A 265-nucleotide genomic window follows, 5' to 3' on the forward strand; every position below is an offset into this window, starting at 1 on the left:
CTCATTCCTCATCTGCCTCACGCTAATCCGAGGCCGACCTTCCAGCTTCGCAAGTTCCTTCTCGACGCCCGACGTGTGTTCGCCAGACTCGTCGTACCTCTCACTCCCTCGCACTCCAGGCTCCTTCTTGTCCTCGGTGGTCGTGGACGTCGGTTCGGACACCCTCAAGGCCGGGTTTTCGAGGGACGACTCCCCTCGCGCCGTCTTCTCCTCCTGCGTCACGCGGCCCCGTCATGAGGTGGGTGGGTGGGTGGGTGGGAAGAGG

The 265-nt window shown here is 63.8% G+C and overlaps 1 protein-coding gene across 2 annotated transcripts in view; it reads left to right on the forward strand.

Annotated features, from left to right (window-relative positions):
* Window positions 1-265, forward strand: part of LOC119589498 (actin-like) — an 11,607-nt gene that overhangs the window by 9,679 nt on the left and 1,663 nt on the right. For both annotated transcript variants that reach the window (XM_037938097.1, XM_037938098.1), the window contains one exon: window positions 46-238. In XM_037938097.1, coding sequence (XP_037794025.1) covers window positions 46-238 — 193 coding nt within the window. The remainder of the gene's footprint in view (window positions 1-45; window positions 239-265) is intronic.

Source organism: Penaeus monodon, chromosome 25 (genome assembly GCF_015228065.2).
Source record: "Penaeus monodon isolate SGIC_2016 chromosome 25, NSTDA_Pmon_1, whole genome shotgun sequence".
Taxonomy (NCBI): Eukaryota; Metazoa; Arthropoda; class Malacostraca; order Decapoda; family Penaeidae; genus Penaeus; species Penaeus monodon.